The sequence below is a fragment of the Cydia fagiglandana genome, chromosome 18 (genome assembly GCF_963556715.1).
Source record: "Cydia fagiglandana chromosome 18, ilCydFagi1.1, whole genome shotgun sequence".
In the NCBI taxonomy this organism is placed as follows: Eukaryota; Metazoa; Arthropoda; class Insecta; order Lepidoptera; family Tortricidae; genus Cydia; species Cydia fagiglandana.
In genome coordinates, this window is record NC_085949.1 from 8,094,078 (window position 1) to 8,113,128 (window position 19,051).

A 19,051-nucleotide genomic window follows, 5' to 3' on the forward strand; every position below is an offset into this window, starting at 1 on the left:
AATAAATACATTAAACTTATTTAATGTATTTATTTATTGACATAAAATTACACCTCAAAACAAATTAGAACATAAAAAATTAAAGTAAGATTAAAACAAAAACTACCTAAAAAGTTAAAGCCTACTAATAGGAAAGGTGGTCCTTTCGGAAGGGTGCTCAGAAGGCTGGCGGCGTTACCCCGCTGAACGGCAACGCCAATGCGTTGGGCGAGATCTCCAGCCTTCCGTTCCGGTCACCCGTATTTTAACAACATGAGTATAAATTAATAATCATTTCAAAACTTTATTCGTCATTCATATGCTTTAATTTAACTAGACTAATTATTAATAAATGCCAGCATTGTGATGCTCCTCGTGGTAGTAAGATAGATGGAAAAGATGAAAAATAAAACTATGTTAAGTTTAAATTAGTGTATTGACTATTGTTTGCTTTTGCACGATTCGTTTAAGTATGTATTTATTTTGTTCGTCTCCAACAGTCTTAATTCTACTTGACTAGCTTAAGGCTCCTGAGTCTGCCCTCGATCCGTTTCCTCGCCTCGGCAGAAATGGGCCGTTGGGGCAGCGACGGCGGGCCCACTTTGATGCCAGTTACGATTTCCATGCCGGCTTTCATTATTGGCACCCATTCACCTTAACAAAAAGATAATTTTAATCTGCTGTCTATCTCGGTAAGGCGTTTTTGCAACGTACAGCTTGGCAAAAAAGAGTAGAAATTAAAAAGTGGCAACACAAACCAATTTGTATACGAAAACGGGACGACACTACAGTGTTGCCACTTTTTAATTTCTACTCTTTTTTGCCAAGCTGTAAATGAAATAACATCTCAAATCATACAACACCAGACCAGGGTGCGTAGCCAACATGCGACTCGTTTACACTCCGAAGAGTATAGGTATAGAGAGAGACACAAAGCGTTTCGTCATCTTAGCGCAGGCGATTGTCACCTTGGCTAAGCATCCAGGCCCAGGTGTTTACACCCTCCTCCAAAGTTATGCAAGGAGCGCTCCTCTGACACACGTGGTTTATGACCAATGGGGCGCGATAAAGGGGAATACAAAGTACTGCTATATAATATTTTAAACTTTCGCGTTTTGAATACATATTAACTCACATCACCACCACCTGTACCACCTGGACCAGTGAAACCTGTGTCGAAACGTCGGTAAATCAAGGTAATTGAATATAATTCGCGTTAGACCCGTCTATAATGTGAGTTAATAAAGTACTGCTATTCAAAAAAAAACAAGTCGGAAAATCTACTGCAGCTAAAGATATCTTGAACCAGTTTCGACAACAAGTTGAAGGATGTACCAATGTTGCACTTGATACCGAGCAATACTGCTGGATTCAGAGGGTCTACCGCGAACCACGTTCGACGTGTTGCCTCCCTCTCTTACGTACGAATTTACAATTGCGACAGAGAGGTAAGACGTCGAACATGCGGAAGGATGGATAGGAAGGAAGGGTAGGAAGGAAGGTGCTGGAAGATATCACTTACCTTCTCCAATATGTGCCTCTACAGCAAGACTGAGAGTTTCCTGCAGTGCTCTCGCTTTGGGAACATCATTGGCTTCCACAGCATCCAAGATATCTTCGACGTGTTGCCTCCCTGTCTTACGTACGAATTTACAAGTGCGACAGAGAGGCAAGACGTCGAACATGCGGAAGGATCAGGAGCTGCAAGATATCACTTACCTTCTCCAATGTGTGCCTCTACAGCAAGACTGAGAGTTTCCTGCAGTGCTCTCGCTTTGGGAACATCATTGGCTTCCACAGCATCTAAGATATCTTCGACGTGTTGCCTCCCTGTCACACTTACGTACGATTTACAAGCTCGACAGAGAGGCAAGACGTCGAATGTGCGGAAGGATCAGGAGCTGGAAGATGTCACTTACCTTCTCCAGTATGTGCCTCTACAGCAAGACTGAGAGTTTCCTGCAGTGCTCTCGCTTTGGGAACATCATTGGCTTCCACAGCATCTAAGATATCTTCGACGTGTTGCCTCCCTGTCACACTTACGTACGATTTACAAGCTCGACAGAGAGGCAAGACGTCGAATGTGCGGAAGGATCAGGAGCTGGAAGATGTCACTTACCTTCTCCAGTATGTGCCTCTACAGCAAGACTGAGAGTTTCCTGCAGTGCTCTCGCTTTGGGAACATCATTGGCTTCCACAGCATCCAAGATATCTTGAGCCAGTTTCGGAAAGATGTTGAAGGTGGTACCGATACCCGACTTGATGCCGAGCAACGCTGCTGGGGCCAGTAGCTGGAAATGAAAAAGGAAGTTCTAACCTCTTGGGGTTCAATGTCCTAATACTAGTACAAATTACCTCCAATGAAATTTAAATCTTAATGAAATGGAATAGAGTTTCTTTTATTTCGTTTTGTTCGATTTTAAAACAAAACAAATTCAACTCTATTTTCTAATACCGTTGATTCAAATTCTATTGCCAATTTTCCTTGTATGGTGGGCCGCTAGACGTTGACATGTTTTCCTTTTAGGGGGCAAAAGCATCGCTCTAGCGCCACTTGTCGTGGCTTAGTATACAGGGTGTCTTAGAACTACCACGTCACAGTGCACCAGTGGTAGGTCAACTCAAAAGAAACCTAACCAGCCTAACATGACCCCAGTAAAAGTTGCATCGTTTTCGAGTTATTAGAGAATTTTCCCCTTTATTTTAACATTTTTAGTACAAAGGGGAAAATTCAAATTTTTTTTTCGGTAATAACTTGAAAACCGTGCAACTTTTACTGGGATCATGTTAGGCTGGTTAGGTTCCTCTTGACTCTCTTGAGTTGCCCTACCCGTGTCCAGGCGTGGCTCACTCCGCGATTTCGTCGCTTTCCTACAGGTAGCTAAAAGTCCATCCGTTCGACCCCAATTTTGGGTTTGCCATAAGCCGCGCGTGGCGCTGTCGCCACCTAGCGGCCATATGTGCGCTGATCGTGACAGACGCGTTTTGTTAGAGAGTGAGTCTTCTGTACTATTTTTTATTCTGTGCCGTGTCGTGGTCGGTGTCACTGAGACGTGGTAGTTCTGGGACACCCTGTATGCTCCCACCAGTCGCTACAAAATGCGTCCAGGTCATCCCAATTTCTCTTTTTCGGTTTGCCTTTGCCCTGACGCATTCCATCCCAAATTATGCTAGCACTCCAAAAAATATCTCCAGTTCAGCACTTGCAACGATATACTCAATTCGAATAATCATATTGCCATAGACTAGGAATCCTCTAGCTCAAGTTTAGAGCAATTATTTCATGCAACCGATGATGCCAAAAATGCGGAGGTGCGCAGGATGAGGTGAGCGAAATCCCGTGCCGTGATTGGTCCGTTCAAAGACACGGACGTCACACAAGTCACTTTCGACTCGAACATAAAGTAAAATTACCGTATGCGTGGCAGAGGGGGTAGCGCGACTATGCTCGGTCTAGAGGATTCCTAGTCTATGCATATTGCATAGAAGGTGATATAACTTACAGTATCCGCTCCTAGGAACATCTCTTGGCCTTCCTTAAGAGTCCTCAACATTTGCGCGCCCTCGCTCAAGTCATTAGAGGTGAATTTGATACCCTTGAAGTTGGGGATACGAGCCGTGGCTTTCGCTACGAATGCTGGCATATTTACTGCAACAAAAAAAAAGTTAGACCGAAGCTATGTTTGCAGCAATGTTGATAGCGCAGACTAGGTATGCAAGTGTTATTTAAACTAACACTGATTTATTTTGGCTGAATTCTAAGCATCGGACAGGACATCATGACCGGAACTGATCTACCTACAGAATAACTCAATTCAATTACTACAAAATAACTCAATTTCCGTTTAATAATAGATGGCGCAACTGGACCCAAGCCCTGCTTGTCACGTTCTAACAAATTGTGAAAGTGACAAGCGTTAAAATTTACACAGAAGATGTATTTCTGTTGCCACTATAACAACAAATACTAAAAAGTACGGAACCCTCGGTGGGCGAGTCCGACTCGCACTTGAACGGTTTATTATAGTCATTGTGGTTGTCGGTCTTCTTGTTTTATTCGTCCATGGTTAAGTGTTGCTATCAGTACATTTCTGTAATACCCACTTACCCTCGACTTTGCTCATGAAGGGAATGTGATAGTACAGCACGGGCAGTTTCGGGGCCGCCTGGGCGACCAGTTCCACATAGGAGACCAATTCATCCACAGTCTTGGGCTTGAAGTAGAGCTCTGGAAGAGTCAGCAGGGAATCGGCGCCGACTGACTGGCAGTATCTAGCCTGAAATTAAATAAATTTTATTTAGAATAAATTATGCATTATACAATCTATTCGTTACAATGATTTACTCTGTGAAGATGGTATGTGCATCTGTGTTGAAATATCGAGAACTCGCCAAACAAATATACATGGTAATTCCCACTTTTCAATAGGTAATTATTTATAAGGTAAATGACCATAGTAGGGCGATTCTCAGAGATGACATTCGGTGCCTGACTTCGGTGCCAAATTTTTTTTTTAACTTATATAATATGCGAGTTTATTTCCTAAAATCTACCCTTAATATAAAAAATATTGGTAGTGGAGGCCTCCATTAGAACCTTATAGTTTTCAAGATATTTGAGATTTTAAAAACACCGAAATCATGTGCAGGCACTGAAATCAATTTGCTTCACCGAATTCAATAATGCTTACACCAAAATCTTATTTAGGTTTTATATCTCAATTATATAATTATTTTAATCATATTTTTTAATCCTATTTGTTGATAAGCGATGTAACAAGGCTAATGATCTCGAAAGCTTACATAAATTTAATAGATATAGACTCAAGATTTTAAAATAACCAAATTATGGCTTGTAAATCAACATCTCTAGAAGATATCCCACAGTATATGACTGGCCTCATATAATAGGGTGATGTGTGGCCCTGAAACGAGTTTCAGACATGTCGACATTGTCGACCACAAATTCGCACATTATAATTATTCATTGCATTATTATATCCATGAAGGAGAAGATGTTTGTTTCACGCAATCCGACCGCACACGCATCTAAAAAAACTTATGTTACCTGCACCCGATAAACAATACACTCTTGAGTGGTGTTCAATGCTCATTAAATATTTAATTATAAAGCAATGTGATGCAATACGGAAAACAAGTATTTTTTAAATAAAAGAGTTTAAAAGCGTGAACTCCGTCAATTTAAAACTATAATATTTGAAGTAGTCGAGTAATGCTTGAAGATCCAAGTACCAATTAATTATGATCTCCAGCACCCTCAAACACTTGAGCTAAATTGTAACAAAGTTGTTGACAAAGACATAAGACATTGAGGATTGTTAAAACATTTGCTGTGTTCAATTTTTGTCTATGGCTATCCTTTAGAAATATCGATCAGTAGGTACGCTCAGTGCCTTTGAAGCGATCTCGACATTAGAATGCTATTTTATTTTTAATCCCTTGTTCTGTACATCCTGTCCCTTGGGTTCACTTTGCATAGTACTTACATACACAAGTTATTTTAAAAGAAGTGGGATCTAATTGACTACATTTATTTAACATGGCTGACATGTTTAAAGGTATCGAGGTGTAGGGCCTCCGGTGATACAGAGGACAACGAACATAATTTACTTAATTGGTTGGAAAAGAATATCAAGACAGAGAAAGAAACATTGGGTCTATACGTCTGGTTTAAAAAACTACTCATAGTGAACTAGTGATTTTGTGTACCTACTATGACATAATTTACTTACAAACATAATTTTACGTTTGTACAACGTATCTTTCACTTTTTAGACATGATAAATTAGTACAACAAACTAGTTTACAAAGCAGGATTTGAATTCAGTGATCACTTTTTTGATATCGGTGGTCAAAAAATCCACCGAAACCAGGGAAATCAACACCAGCGATATCAAAATTAATCGCTTTTTAGCAATTACAGAAATAGCATGAACGATACAGAGGAGATGTAATAATGGTGGATTTACGTACTTTTGATGACTTCTTAATCACTTACATAACGATAATTGCACTAAAACTTTCGGAGTAAATTGCACCACCGATCTCAAAAAAACATAGGACCAAACCCAGCGAAGGACGGAGAATCGTTTAAAAAATTACTTTATTGTACTGTGACTGTACCTCTACTTTATTCAACGGTTAAGGCACAACTAAAGCATACTATGTTTGAGACACTGAGTTCCTGGTCTACAACTTTGAAGGAGTACTGACATGTTTTGCAAATTACACCGATATCAGTCACTAGCCCGGGACACATCGTAAATTTGGTTTTATTCAATGTGTTGAGCAAACACATTATTGTGATATAAAGAATATGATAAGCTAACTAATACCCTATGCGTGAATACCCATAATAACTCCGATCTAATGCCCCATCTTGAGTAATAATTTTTTGTTTCATAAAATCTGGGTGCGGGACACGCCCACCGAACATCATTTTTGGCATTTGAATTTCTTTTTCTTGTATTATATAAATAATAAATAAATAATTTGATAGTGTCCCAGACAGAATATAAGCTGAAGATCATGCCTAAATTAATTCAGATTTATTGAACAATAAATTCAATCAATTACTGCCCCGGACACGTAAAAACGGCCCTCCTGAGAAATGCCCAGTAGGAGAGTTGGTAGACCTTTTAGGGTAGGTAATTTGAGGAAAGCTGAAAATTTGTCTAATAATTCTCCTATTTAATCCTTAGCTTAGTCGGTAAGTGACACTAGTGATCTACGAAGCAAGAGATCCCGGGTTCAAATTTAATTCGTATTTAATCCTTGCTTGCATGCGAGTAAACGAGTTAGGTAAGCTGAATTAAGTGATCCAAGTTGTAGTATGATAATGTGCAGTAGATTCCAGGATCATTCAGGCGATCTTTTCAGCGTAGAACAATATGTAAAGTGTATTTTAATAATTATAGCAAATTCGCTTATTTAAAGAAGCAAACAGTCACATTATCTCCCCTGCGGAAAGTAGGTATGCGAGATAAATGGTTACGTATTCAGATAACATGACCAATTATTTTTATAGTGATTATATAACATTACACAACAAACATTACACAATATGCTTGTAAGTGGAAAGTTTTCCATTGTGTAGTGTAGTAACACTCGTAAAGTCAGCCAATCTACCACCCTCGAATAGTTCCAAATAGAGAGATATTCCGTATACCTATCTCGACAGTTCACGATAAAAATTATCTTCAACAGTTTAATTGTTCAATATAGAGACATATCTTTTTTAAGGTATGATCAGAAAATGAGACTTTTAATGCTGACTGAACCCTGCAGTGGTGGGTGCTTTTTCTACTTACCAAATCCAGAACATCTGCCATTGGCGCCCCGCCGACTTGCACTTGGATGTGCAGACCGGTGGTTTTGGCAACGGCCACCCACGCTTCCACCACTTTCTTCCTGTCGGCCACACTTAGGGACTGATGCTCGCCGGTTGTGCCGCCGACTGGAACAGTAGAAACCCTTGGTTCGACAATATTGCAAGGCTTGGGTCATTTGTCTCAAATATCTCCTGTGTGATGGTTAAAATGGACAGTCGGCACGGCATAAAACCGCGTGCAATGAACACGCTACTTTTGTGTAGATACCTAGATTTGCCTAGATATAAACTGTTCCGACCTGATGCTACACTTGTGGCGAAACAGTAATTACGTTGGTAATGTCGGTAATACGGTATAAGCTGACGTTGAGATCACATACTGAAGTCAGTTGGCATAAGACCAAAGAAGAAAAGTTGGGAGGAGTATGGTACTTCCTTGTGTACTGACACTACTGATCTGACTGATCACGGCCAGACTTTTGATGTATTAGGTACCTAGCTAACTGCGTGTAGTCCAAATGAGATTATCGTTGAGAATGAAGAAAGGTGGTTTAAGTCCACGATGAACACACCACTACTGTGTACCTACTACCTAGCACCGACTTGATGCCAGACTTCTGAAGAAACTGCGCATAGGGTGGTATCGCCGCATAGTTAACGGTGAGATCATAGTCGAAACTGAAGAAAGATGGTATAACTCCACGATGAACTACTACTGTGCACTATACTTACCTAGCACCGACTTGATACCAGACTTCTGAAGAAACTACGCATAGGGTGGTATCGCCGCATAGTTAACGGTGGGATCATAGTTGAGACTGAAGAAAGATGGTATAAGTCCACGATGAACTACTACTGGGCACTGTACTTACCTAGCACCGACTTGATGCCAAACTTCTGAAGAAACCGCGCATAGGGTGGTATCGCGGCATAGTTAACGGTGGGATCATAGTTGAGACTGAAGAAAGATGGTATAAGTCCACGATGAACTACTACTGTGCACTGTACTTACCTAGCACCGACTTGATACCAGACTTCTGAAGAAACTGCGCATAGGGTGGTATCGCGGCATAGTTAACGGTGAGATCATAGTTCAGACTGAAGAAAGATGGTATAACTCCACGATGAACTACTACTGTGCACTGTACTTACCTAGCACCGACTTGATGCCAGACTTCTGAAGAAACTGCGCATAGGGTGGTATCGCGGCATAGTTAACGGTGAAATCATAGTTGAGACTGAAGAAAGATGGTATAAGTCAACGGTATGAATTACTACTGTGCACTGTACTTACCTAGCACTGACTTGATGCCAGACTTCTGAAGAAACTGCGCATAGGGTGGTATCGCGGCATAGTTAATGGTAAGATCATCGTTCAGAGGAGTAAAGACAGGCGGCATGAGCCCACGCGCGTTGAACACAACCTGAGAACAATAACTTATGTTATAAATGTGAACAAGGGCGCCGCCAGTATTACTTTCAGGGAGGTGCATATGTGTAATAGAAGCACTCGATGCCGTCATTTAAGTACGTGTCAACAAACAATACTTAATATGCAATTTTATTCAAACAATAACATAATAATGCTGGCGCAGCCAGGTAAAAATATATATTTTGTATTTTTTCCTACGTGTTTTCTTTCCTGCCAGGGGGGTGCAAGTGCACCCCCTTGCACCCCGCTGCCGGCACCCATGAATGTGAACTCTTTTGTTTATCCATCAGGTTTATCTGCTACCCTTACACTACAAGGCCTTACATTACAGTCGCCAACTCGCCATCAGATATATCGGAGTGGCCAAGGTGTTCACAATATCTGAACACGCACTCTAACGCATTGACAATAGAGGCGTGTTTAGATATTTGTGAACACCTTGACCGCTCCGATATATCTGATGGCGACTGTATCACAGATTATATAATAGACTGTACCTACTGCACCAGGATTTACCTATTGAAAGCAGAAGCTTTGTGTATGGACAACTCTGGTCACAGGCAACCTACTATATTTTTGGAAATCTACCCACCTATGCTCAGGAAGGAAGTGGAACGAAGGGGTTTTAAGACTGAATATAGTTTTTACTAACACTATAGCTAGCAATACAGTTTCAAGTAGCCTTCAACCAGCCGTAGTTAACCGTAATAAATTCTCAGTAAAGATAAAGATAGTTTATTATTCAAGTAGCAACCTTATTACAAAAGGCATAAGGTCCACCGATGCACTGTTAACAGGGCTATAATCGCGAAAATCGAAGTTCGCAAATTGCGGGGATCTTTCTCTTTTACTCCAATGACGGCGTAATTCGAGTGACAGAGAAAAATCCCCGCAATTTGTGAATTTCGGTTTTCACGGTAGCCCCTCAGTGTGGGCGATGGTACTCGTACGAAAGAAAACAGAGCTGAATACAGTATATAGTAGCTAGGTGTGTAGGTACGTAAATTATGTAGATATTTAGATAAGCGGTGATAACAAAATCCCGCTTGCTGGGTATGTAATGCAAAAAGAGTGCAAAATAGTTTGCGATACGCGCATTGAATCCCAAGCTAGTGAAAGTTCTTTAATATGGTTAGTTAGACCAAGATAAGTCTGCATCGATTTTGATAGCCCAGACTGTGAAAGTGTTATTTTAAACTTCAAAATTATGAAGTATAAATAACACTTGGACATTATCAAACTGCACAACGGGACTTAATCGCGTATTTAAGTTTTAAGATTTACCTCCGACGTTTCGAGGACGGCGTTGTCCCCGTGGTCTCGGAGAAGACTGGCTCAAGTTGACATCAACATCTTCTAGCCGCGCGAGTTTTTCGAACTACCCGCTTTGGTCTTGTTTATCAGTTTGAACGTTTTGCGCACTAGGGATGTCACTCTGTCGACACACAACACTAACGATATTCGATTTATCGACTGTCGATATTCGTTTCCGCTTACATTTACTAATGACTGGATTCCATGTGGATGAGATCTTAAAACCCTCGTCCCGATTAAAATTGCAATGTTTTTTGATTTCAATGGCTTCCCGCACTTTTCTACTGTAGAAATGGCGATCCGTGGAGAGGATTTTAGGGTTATGCAGCTCAATCCAGTGGTTTGGTCCTGACTCCAGCAAATGCTCAGCCACCGCAGACTTGTTGACCTGACGATTTTTGACAGCTGCGATATGTTCCTTAACTCTTTCTGCTATGGTGCGCTTAGTTTCTCCGATATAGGAACTACCACAACTGCAATCTATTTGGAGTCAGGACCAAACCACTGGATTGAACTGCATAACCCTAAAATCCTCTCCACGGATCGCCATTTCTACAGTAGAAAAGTGCGGGAAGCCATTGAAATCAAAAAACATTGCAATTTTAATCGGGACGAGGGTTTTAAGATCTCATCCACATGGAATCCAGTCATTAGTAAATGTAAGCGGAAACGAATATCGACAGTCGATAAATCGAATATCGTTAGTGTTGTGTGTCGACAGAGTGACATCCCTAGTGCGCAAAACGTTCAAACTGATAAACAAGACCAAAGCGGGTAGTTCGAAAAACTCGCGCGGCTAGAAGATGTTGATGTCAACTTGAGCCAGTCTTCTCCGAGACCACGGGGACAACGCCGTCCTCGAAACGTCGGAGGTAAATCTTAAAACTTAAATACGCGATTAAGTCCCGTTGTGCAGTTTGATAATGTTTAATAATCGTGAAAGTTTAAATCAACACTTGGACAGTCTGTGCTGTAAGCGTTGCAGTGTTATCTTGGTCTAACTTCTACAATCATAAGCGCAGCGAGTGGTTTTTTAAAGTTGAGCACGCGACTAATTAAATACCTAAGTAAATAAACAAATAGGTACTCAGATAAGTACAAATAAAAAGAATTCAAGTTAATGAAATTCAATTAATAATAACTTTTTTACCTAAGTTGCAATCGTTTTATCATAAACAGAGCTACATACTTATTTCCTACCTACGTATTCACACGAGCAAACTTACGTTTCTTGTTTACCCTTTCCAAATATTTACAGTAAAATAGGTACTTATATAGGCAATTCGCGGCCTTCAAATTTAAAGAATTTAAGATAGCTAAATGTATATTACATGTTGATTATAATTATGTAAGATTCATTAAAATTACTAATTATTCGAAACAGATTTAATAAAATAAAGAGTTGAGTAATCGTTGGCAATCTATAATTTAATAAATTTAATAGTAACGTTATTGATAGTTGACCTTTGTAAATAGAAGGTAGTTTGAAGAAAGAATAAGACGACTGGCATGGCGGTTAACGGGCATTCGGTTACGGGCAGAGGTGAAGGGAGGACGATTGTGAAGTAAGGTGATTGGAGATTGAACTGTAACGGAATATTGTGATCAAGAAATATATTGTTGTTATGAAAGAAGGAATTTTTATTATACATCAGAAGTGGTAAGTACCTACAAGTCACTATGGTATTCCTGAATGTATTATATTATGTAGGTATTAATATTAGAACTGATCGAGTTAAATCTTAATTACCCAATTAATTTGTTACAATAGTAACAGTGGTGTAAAATTATTATAATTATATACCTATACATATATTAGTAACACTTATATTGGTTGTTGTTTCGTTGAAATTAATTATCATTTCATATTTCCTATGTTAGGAAGTTTGTGTTTAACGGGCGCTTAGAAACAAAGACACCGTTAATTTTATCAAGAACAAAATAATTGGGTAAACCCATTTCGGCCTATTCGTTCACTCGAGAGCAATTATACTGCAAGTTTTCTCTTCAAGACCAACAGTTAGGTTTTTTTTAGTGTTTGCTGTAATGCCTATCCATAATATAATTAAAGCATTCATTACATCGCGGGTAGCGTGAAACCTTTGGAACACCGTTTTATTTTGAATAGTTCGGATACGTTTATATGATTATTTACAGGTGTAGATCGAATTCTTTTAGTCTATGTATGTACCGCTTATTTGGTTACAACTTTTACGATATTTTCAATATATTACTTATCAATACGTCAGTATTATATAGCGGGGTTAAGTGTTTTCGAAATTATAAACTACTCGGACTGTAAATAAGTAGGAATGATACTTTTAGTAAGTAGTTACCGACCCGCCGACCTGGCCGGGGTTACAATCGCTGTCGCTTCGACAACGAAAAGCATTATGTCTCTATATCACTCTTCCATATTAGCGCGACAGTGACAGTTGCATTCCGATCGCTACGGAGCGTAAGCGATTGCCATCTTGGCTACGCGGCCCGTTTCGTATTCCGGATCCCGTTTCTGGATTTGGGTCCGTGCCGGATACTGGAACCGTGCCGGGTGCATACCTGATTTGTGCCGGATGAGTTCCGGATCCATGCTGGATTCGTACCGGATCCGTCCCAGACTGGTGCCGGATCCGTGCCGGATTGGTACCGGATCTGTGCCGGATTAATACCGCATGTATATCATTTGCCGGATCTGAACCGGATGCGTGCCGGATTGGTATCGGATCAGTGCCGGATCCCGAATTTGTTCTAGATTCCGTTTCTGTACCAGTTCTAGAATTTTCCCGTTTCGAAAAGCCTGTGTTCCGGATCCGTACCGGGATAGGGATCTGTTTTGGATTTAAGATCTGTTTTAAACGTAAGATTTAGAACTCTTCCATTGCTGGTGTTGTTTTCGAGTTCCAGACTATGGACCATGAGGAAAAAACATCCAGGCGGCGCTTGAAAACTCCTGAGCGTGGCCGAAAATCGAAATCTGATGATGGACAAGAACGTCGAAGCCGAAGTCGCAACCGCCGCCAGTCCCCGGGGAACAACAGGCGGAGTCGCAACCGTCGAAGCCGCAGCAGCGGCAGACACGGCCGAGGCAATGAGAGATGGCTTCGAAGATCAACACGGAAGGACAACGGCCAGGATCGCTTTCACGTGGAAGCCGCACAGGACAGGAACGGATGGCTTGTATATCTTTGTCGTCTTCAGTTGTAGATTTTAATAGATGTCGTTTATTGCTTAAACTGCGAATATTTTGGTACAGTACCTTAAAATTATTTGTATTGACGAAAGTTGTCTCGAGGTACGGGTTCACAGATTATGGGGGTGGAATCGTTGTCCAGGCAATGCTGTGGTGTCCTGTAGTTCGCTCAAGTTAGTTGTATGGGGCTCGTTAGCCTAATTCATAAGTTTTGATCTTGGTTGTTTCCTCTTTTGGCAAAATGTGACGTTAACGCTGGTAAAGGAAAGACAGTTACGTTTCTTCAATATTTGTTCATAATTTAGTAGGTATATAAAAAGAAAAAAAAAAACAACAATAACGATCGATGCGCTATACGCTATACACCGATATTAGTACCTACCTACGTAATAATGGGTTGAGCTAGGGCAATATAGGTTGATTTGCGCTGTGGTATATCCATGACATTTCGAAGATATTTAAATGAGTGTTAGGTTATTTCCTGACACTATTTAGCTGTGGTTTGAATGTACGCTGTAAAGTTGAGTTCCAGAATAACACCTAAGTACTTTATAGACGAAGTTTTTCTATTGTTTTACCATTACATGACGTGTGGTAGGTACCAGTGGTACCTAACCTAATATTAAATATGAATAAACTTTTGACACATTTAAGAGACCACGAGGCGGAAGCAGCTGTTTTATACACGCACACATATCTCGTTTAGTCTGCTTTTAGAGTTACAAATTGTATTGAAGCCAGTTCGTCACCAAAGCTAGACCGCTTTCTGTGAAGGCGCTTACCCGTGAAATAGTATTGCCGTGTCATCAGTGTAGCACAACGTCTGCATTGGTCAGATCCAAGAAAGTCAAGTCGTTAATGTAGATTAGAAACAAAGTTAATCCAAGTATATGTAAAGTTGTTTGTTTAAAATTACCGACTTGTTCTTTAACCCTAATACATGTGTGCGGCCCGACAGGACAGTCCCGCGTATCCGGGAAATCTACAATTTTCTAATTATTATTAGAATAATAAGAGAAACAAACTGACGGGAATTTTTTTCAATCTTATAAATCTTATAATGTTGGCGGGATCATTTTGGCTGGTGTTGATTGAATAACCAAGGTTGGGCCTACACTAGTAAAGTATTCGTTATAACCGTGTTCGCTTTCAGTATCCTTGGTTTTAAGAAGTTCGTTGCATTTTAAATATTTTAGCTTGGTTATTGTAGCAAGCAAAGCTCTGCTGATTGCTGTTGATCAATTCGTTCAATTGTGGTTGGTGCAACTGACGCTTAAGTGGCAAGTAATATAACGATATGATGAAAATACCTACATATGATGATAAGTATAATATTATCGAATTATAAAATTTCTGGATTATTTTAATTAATGAGTTATGGATTAATGAGTTACGGATTAATGAGTTACGGATTAATGAGTTACGGATTAATGAGTTACGGATTAATGAGTTACGGATTAATGAGTTACGGGATTAATGAGTTACGGGATTAATGAGTTACGGGATTAATGAGTTACGGGATTAATGAGTTACGGGATTAATGAGTTACGGGATTAATGAGTTACTGGATAATTGAGTTACTGGATTAAAGAGTTATTGGATTAATGAGTTACAGTAAACGAGTTACGGATTAATGAGTTACGGATAAAGAGTTACGCATTAATGAGCTACGGATTAGTGAGTTACGGATTAATGAGTTACGGATTGCTGAGTTACGGATTAATGAGTTACTGGATTAGTGAGTTATTGGATTAATGAGTTACTGGATTAATCAGTTACTGGATTGATCAGTTACTGGATTGATCAGGTACTGGATTACTGGATTAAGCAGTTATTGGATTAATGAGTTATTGGATTATCGAGTTAATGGATTATAGAGTTAATGGATTATAGAGTTATTGGATTAAAGAGTTATTGGATTAATGAGTTATTGGATTATCGAGTCAATGGATTATAGAGTTAATGGATTATAGAGTTATTGGATTAAAGAGTTATTGGATTATCAAGTTATTGGATTATCGAGTTATTGGATTATCGCGTTATTGGATTATCGAGTTATTGGATTATCGAGTTATTGGATTATCGAGTTATTGGATTATCGAGTTATTGGATTATCGAGTTATTGGATTATCGAGTTATTGGATTATCGAGTTATTGCATTATCGAGTTATTGGATTATCAAGTTATTGGATTATTGAGTCGAGTTTATTGGATTATTGAGTTGAGTTTATTGGATTATTGAGTTGAGTTTATTGGATTATTGAGTTGAGTTTATTGGATTATTGAGTTGAGTTTATTGGGCTATTGAGTTGAGTTATTGGGTTATTGAGTTGAGTTATTGGATTATTGAGTTGAGTTTATTGGATTATTGAGTTGAGTTTATTGGGTTATTGAGTTGAGTTATTGGGCTATTGAGTTGAGTTATTGGATTATTGAGTTGAGTTATTGGATTATTGAGTTGAGTTATTGGATTATTGAGTTGAGTTATTGAATTATGAGTTGAGTTATTGGGTCATTGAGTTGAGTTATTGGGTTACTGAGTTGAGTTATTGGGTTATTAAGTTGAGTTATTGGATTATCGAGTTATTGGATTATCGCGTTATTGGATTATCGAGTTATTGGATTATCGAGTTATTGGATTATCGAGTTATTGGATTATTGAGTTATTGGATTATCGAGTTATTGGATTATCGAGTTATTGCATTATCGAGTTATTGGATTATCAAGTTATTGGATTATTGAGTCGAGTTTATTGGATTATTGAGTTGAGTTTATTGGATTATTGAGTTGAGTTTATTGGATTATTGAGTTGAGTTTATTGGATTATTGTGTTGAGTTTATTGGGCTATTGAGTTGAGTTATTGGGTTATTGAGTTGAGTTATTGGATTATTGAGTTGAGTTTATTGGATTATTGAGTTGAGTTTATTGGGTTATTGAGTTGAGTTATTGGGTTATTGAGTTGAGTTATTGGATTATTGAGTTGAGTTATTGGATTATTGAGTTGAGTTATTGGATTATTGAGTTGAGTTATTGGATCATTGAGTTGAGTTATTGGACTATTGAGTTGAGTTATTGGATTATTGAGTTGAGTTATTGGATTATTGAGTTGAGTTATTGGATTATTGAGTTGAGTTATTGGATTATTGAGTTGAGTTATTGGATTATTGAGTTGAGATATTGGATTATTGAGTTGAGTTATTGGATTATTGAGTTGAGTTATTGGATTATGGAGTTGATTTATTGGATTATTGAATTGAGTTATTGGATTATTGAGTTGAGTTATTGGATTATTGAGTTGAGTTATTGAATTATGAGTTGAGTTATTGGGTTATTGAGTTGAGTTATTGGGTTACTGAGTTGAGTTATTGGGTTATTAAGTTGAGTTATTGGATTATTGAGTTGAGTTAATTGGATTATTGAGTTGAGTTATTGGATTATTGAGTTGAGTTATTGGATTATTGAGTTGAGTTATTGGATTATTGAGTTGAGTTATTTAATTATTTAGTTGAGTTATTGGATTATTTAGTTGAGTTATTGGATTATTGAGTTGAGTTATTGGATTATTGAGTTGAGTTATTGGATTATTGAGTTGAGTTATTGGATTATTGAGTTGAGTTATTGGATTATTGAGTTGAGTTATTGGATTATTGAGCTGAGTTATTGGATTATTGAGTTGAGGTATTGGATTATTGAGTTGAGTTATTTGATTATTGAGATGAGTTATTGGAATATTGAGTAATTGGATTATTGAGTTGAGTTATTGGATTATTGAGTTATTGGATTAATGAGTTATTGGATTATTGAGTTATTGGATTATTGAGTTATTGGATTATTGAGTTATTGGATTATTGAGTTGAGTTATTGGATTATTGAGTTGAGTTATTGGATTATTGAGTTATTGGATTATTGAGTTATTGGATTATTGAGTTATTGGATTATTTAGTTATTGGCTTATTGAGTTATTGAATTATTGAGTTATTGGATTATTGAGTTATTGGATTATTGAGTTGTTGGATTATTGAGTTATTGGATAATTGAGTTATTGGATCATTGAATTATTAGATCATTGAGTTATTGGATTATTGGATTATTGGATTGTTGGATTATTGGATTATTGGATTATTGGATTATTGGATTATTGGATTATCGGATTATTGGATTATTGGATTATTGGATTATTGGATTATTGGATTATTGGATTAGTGGATTATTGGATTATTGGATTATTGGTTTATTGGTTTATTGGATTATTGGATTATTTTATTATTGGATTGTTGGATTGTTGGATTGTTAGATTGTTGGATTGTTGGATTGTTGGATTGTTGGATTGTTGGATTGTTGGATTGTTGGATTGTTGGATTGTTGGATTGTTGGATTGTTGGATTGTTGGATTGTTGGATTGTTGGATTATTGGATTATTGAATTATTGAATTGGTAATTTGCTATGGATGGAGGAACGGATATATGGTAACGATGAAAGAAAAAAAGACGGAAATAGAGGATGTTATGTTGTGAGACACGTTTGTGTCATGAGAGTGATTCAGTAAGTAGCACAAAAAAAATGGAATGAAAAATGGAATGGAATGGAGAAAATATGGAATCAAAAAACAAGAGGAATAATGTGCTACATATAAAATTTGATTAAAAAAAATGGTATGTTGTGAGACACGTTTGTGTCATGAGAGTGATAAAAAAAAAAAACAAAAAAAAACAAGAGATATAATGAAAAAAAAAGCAACCTAATATGTTAAGTAATGTACTTTATATGTAGTGATGATTTGTTTAAAAAAAAAAATAAGTACTTTATATTATGTAGTAGTATGTGTAACATTAATAAAAAACTTATATATCTAGATGGATATATTTATTGGATTTGAAATAATAATGTGAAGATATACCTAGATGAATTCAATAAATAATAAAAAAAAAATTATATAGACAGACAAAGAAAGAAATTGTATTAAATGGGTAATGAAGCATTAATAATTTTCTTACTGAATGCCCGATGATTTGACATGCCGAGTGTAAGATTAGATGACAGACGCGATTAGTATGACTTTGCATGAGGACATGCACAATGTCAGGATGGGCGAGTGTAAGATTAATTAAAATTACTAATTATTCGAAACAGATTTAATAAAATAAAGAGTTGAGTAATCGTTGGCAATCTATAATTTAATAAATTTAATAGTAACGTTATTGATAGTTGACCTTTGTAAATAGAAGGTAGTTTGAAGAAAGAATAAGACGACTGGCATGGCGGTTAACGGGCATTCGGTTACGGGCAGAGGTGAAGGGAGGACGATTGTGAAGTAAGGTGATTGGAGATTGAACTGTAACGGAATATTGTGATCAAGAAATATATTGTTGTTATGAAAGAAGGAATTTTTATTATAATTATGTAGGTAACTTACCATTTTAATTCTTGAAATTATATTGGCGACGTTACTAAAGCGCGACGGGGCTCTGTCCCGACTCAACTGAATCTCAACTCAACAGACATAAATTTAAATACATACATAAATCAGTTTGTCTCTTATCGGTGCGTTAATTCTTATCGAGAAAAACAACTTTATTACATAATATTATTTGCTCGCCCAAGCGATATTGTCATATAGTTATAGATATGTTCTGATAATTAATACCTAAGAAATAGTAGGTACAGGTACATACAGAGGCCGTGAAGTAAGGGGTTGCCCATGAATCTAGGATATACCTGGATCTGGCATGAGTGGTGGGGGTAACTGACAGAACGAGACAGTCTTATGTATCTTTCAGTAGGAG

General features: G+C 37.9%; 1 protein-coding gene across 1 annotated transcript; it reads right to left on the reverse strand.

Moving 5' to 3' along the window:
* Positions 1-450: 450 nt before the first annotated feature.
* Positions 451-18,758, reverse strand: LOC134673665 (N-acetylneuraminate lyase-like). Its single transcript, XM_063531676.1, has 7 exons — positions 18,682-18,758; positions 8,625-8,754; positions 7,311-7,456; positions 4,088-4,256; positions 3,483-3,628; positions 2,099-2,270; positions 451-633 (listed from the first exon to the last, which is right to left on the reverse strand). Exons 1-7 carry the CDS (start codon positions 18,682-18,684, stop codon positions 488-490), a joined length of 912 nt encoding a protein of 303 aa, XP_063387746.1. The 5' UTR covers positions 18,685-18,758; the 3' UTR covers positions 451-487.
* Between the last annotated feature and the right edge of the window lie 293 nt (positions 18,759-19,051).

Coding starts and splice junctions, on each gene's coding strand:
- LOC134673665 (XM_063531676.1), bottom strand. Junction 4,257..7,310: donor TGGCAGATGTTCTGGATTTG/GTAAGTAGAAAA, acceptor ATTTAATTTCAG/GCTAGATACTGCCAGTCAGT. Junction 2,271..3,482: donor TGTTCCTAGGAGCGGATACT/GTAAGTTATATC, acceptor TTTCATTTCCAG/CTACTGGCCCCAGCAGCGTT.